At 54.2% G+C, this 1708-nt stretch overlaps 1 protein-coding gene across 1 annotated transcript in view; it reads right to left on the bottom strand.

Moving 5' to 3' along the window:
- The window catches only part of LOC108316983 (spermatogenesis-associated protein 31A5-like), a 9421-nt gene that overhangs the window by 2339 nt on the left and 5374 nt on the right, over positions 1–1708 (bottom strand). Inside the window, exons 4-5 of the mRNA XM_037745258.1 lie at positions 937–1544; positions 18–459 (exon numbers count right to left, since the gene is read on the bottom strand). Of these exons, the coding sequence (XP_037601186.1) occupies positions 18–459; positions 937–1544 (1050 nt within the window). The remainder of the gene's footprint in view (positions 1–17; positions 460–936; positions 1545–1708) is intronic.

Genomic DNA, 1708 nt, shown 5'->3' with positions numbered 1-1708 from the left:
GGTGTTGAATGAGCCACTTTTGAATGTGTTGCTCCAGTTGCCTCCGGAGTTCAGGACTGACTGGAAAGCTCTCAGGAACGATTGCTGTCAAGCTGTCCTGGGGAAGGTTAGGAGTGGAGATGCTAAAGACGTCCTGAGGTTTTTGGGCCCTAGAGGGTAAAGCCAACCCACCTTCTAGTTGTTTAGAAGACCATTCAGGGCACTGCATTTCAGGTAAGGTGAGAGCTTGCGCCTTATTCTGCGACGCAGGGCAAGCTACTCCAGAATTATTAATTGGGGATGCAAAAGCAGGAGATTGCACTGGGAAAGAGGATTGAAGACGGGCCTGAGCCTGCGCCTGAGCCATAGGTGACAGCTGGAATTGGGGTGTGGGTGAAATAAAGGGTTGGGACTCAGGCCTCAGATGGGACAGGTGCTGGGCCTGGAAAAGCAGTGGAGATATTATAGTCTCTGTTTGAACTGGGCGGACATTGGGAATGCCATTGAACAAGAAAGGAGGAGACTGTAAAGTATAAGATCTCTCAGACACCCAGGCGTTAGCCACCAGAGATTCGCTGTGCAGAGAGGGGAGGCCCCAGAAAAGCTGGCTATAATTCTTCTGAAAATGTTCCTTCAGGATTCTAGGATCTGAGAGCTTCTGAGGACTGGACGACTGTGTCAAGTCTTCCATGTTCCAGACGGGTTTTAGGGTTGTGGTGTCCTGCTCAGCATCCAATGATTTCACCCAATTCCCCAAAGAATTCAGGCGCTTTTCTGTGTTCATTTGCTTTGGAAATGATCCATCTTTTTCTTTTTCCTCCCAAACATTGATCCTGGCTCTTTCTGTGACTTGTATCCCCACAACATTCTGGCCATCAGAGCTGAGCAAAAAGGGGCTACCAGCTTCCATCCGACTGTTTGTGGGGTCACCAGAGGACGAGGTTTCTGGTGGGTGGCAGGAAAGATGATCTTGCTGGACTGATGAGTTGAAGATGCACCAGGTTCTGGTAGTTTCCTGACACCAGAATGCAGACACAGAGACATGACTGCTTGAGCCGCCAAGGCCTGAGATGGCTGGGCCAGAAGTCGCCAAATCCTCACATGGAGATGAGCTTTGATGGATGGTGCCCAGTGGAAGCGCCACTGAGTCACAGTGAGATGGAGTCGTCAGAGTGGAGTCCCGCAGGGGAGGAGCAATGACGCCTTTCGGAGGAGGCAGAGAGCCGGCCAGAGGATCAGGGGTGTGTGGTGGGTTAGGGAAAACTGCAAGTGGCTCAGGTGAGGGGTGTTCCAGGGGAAGGGAAGGTTCTGGTGGTTGGGAGGCACTCAGAGGGGAGACTGAGGTGGCCACTGGGCTTGGTGATGGGGTGGAGCCCAGAGGCGAAGGATGCTGGGTTTGAGGATCCGGGGAAGCTAATGGGGAAAGCACGGGAGCGGTATCTTCCATCGGCTCCTGAGGGGACTGGGAGGCTCCATCAGGTGCTCTTTTGCACTCCTCATCTGGGGGGTCCGGACCAAAGAGCTGACCAAAGTCTTTACCTTTCTTAGGATGCGGCCCCAGGATGCTGCAGGAGACAGGAGGCACAAGCTGCAGCCAGGAGCAGGTAGGGCCATAGGGCAGAGTGGGCGCATGGGCCCCGGCCCCTCCACTGCCCCACACCCAGACTCCCCAATTCTCCTATGCCCCTCCACCACCCCACACCCAGACCCCCAATTCTCCTCCTATGCC

The sequence above is a fragment of the Cebus imitator genome, unplaced genomic scaffold, assembly GCF_001604975.1.
Source record: "Cebus imitator isolate Cc_AM_T3 unplaced genomic scaffold, Cebus_imitator-1.0 Scaffold196, whole genome shotgun sequence".
NCBI classification, from domain to species: domain Eukaryota; kingdom Metazoa; phylum Chordata; class Mammalia; order Primates; family Cebidae; genus Cebus; species Cebus imitator.
The sequence above is the reverse complement of the archived record's forward strand: the minus strand, read 5'-3'. Positions and strand labels throughout refer to the sequence as shown.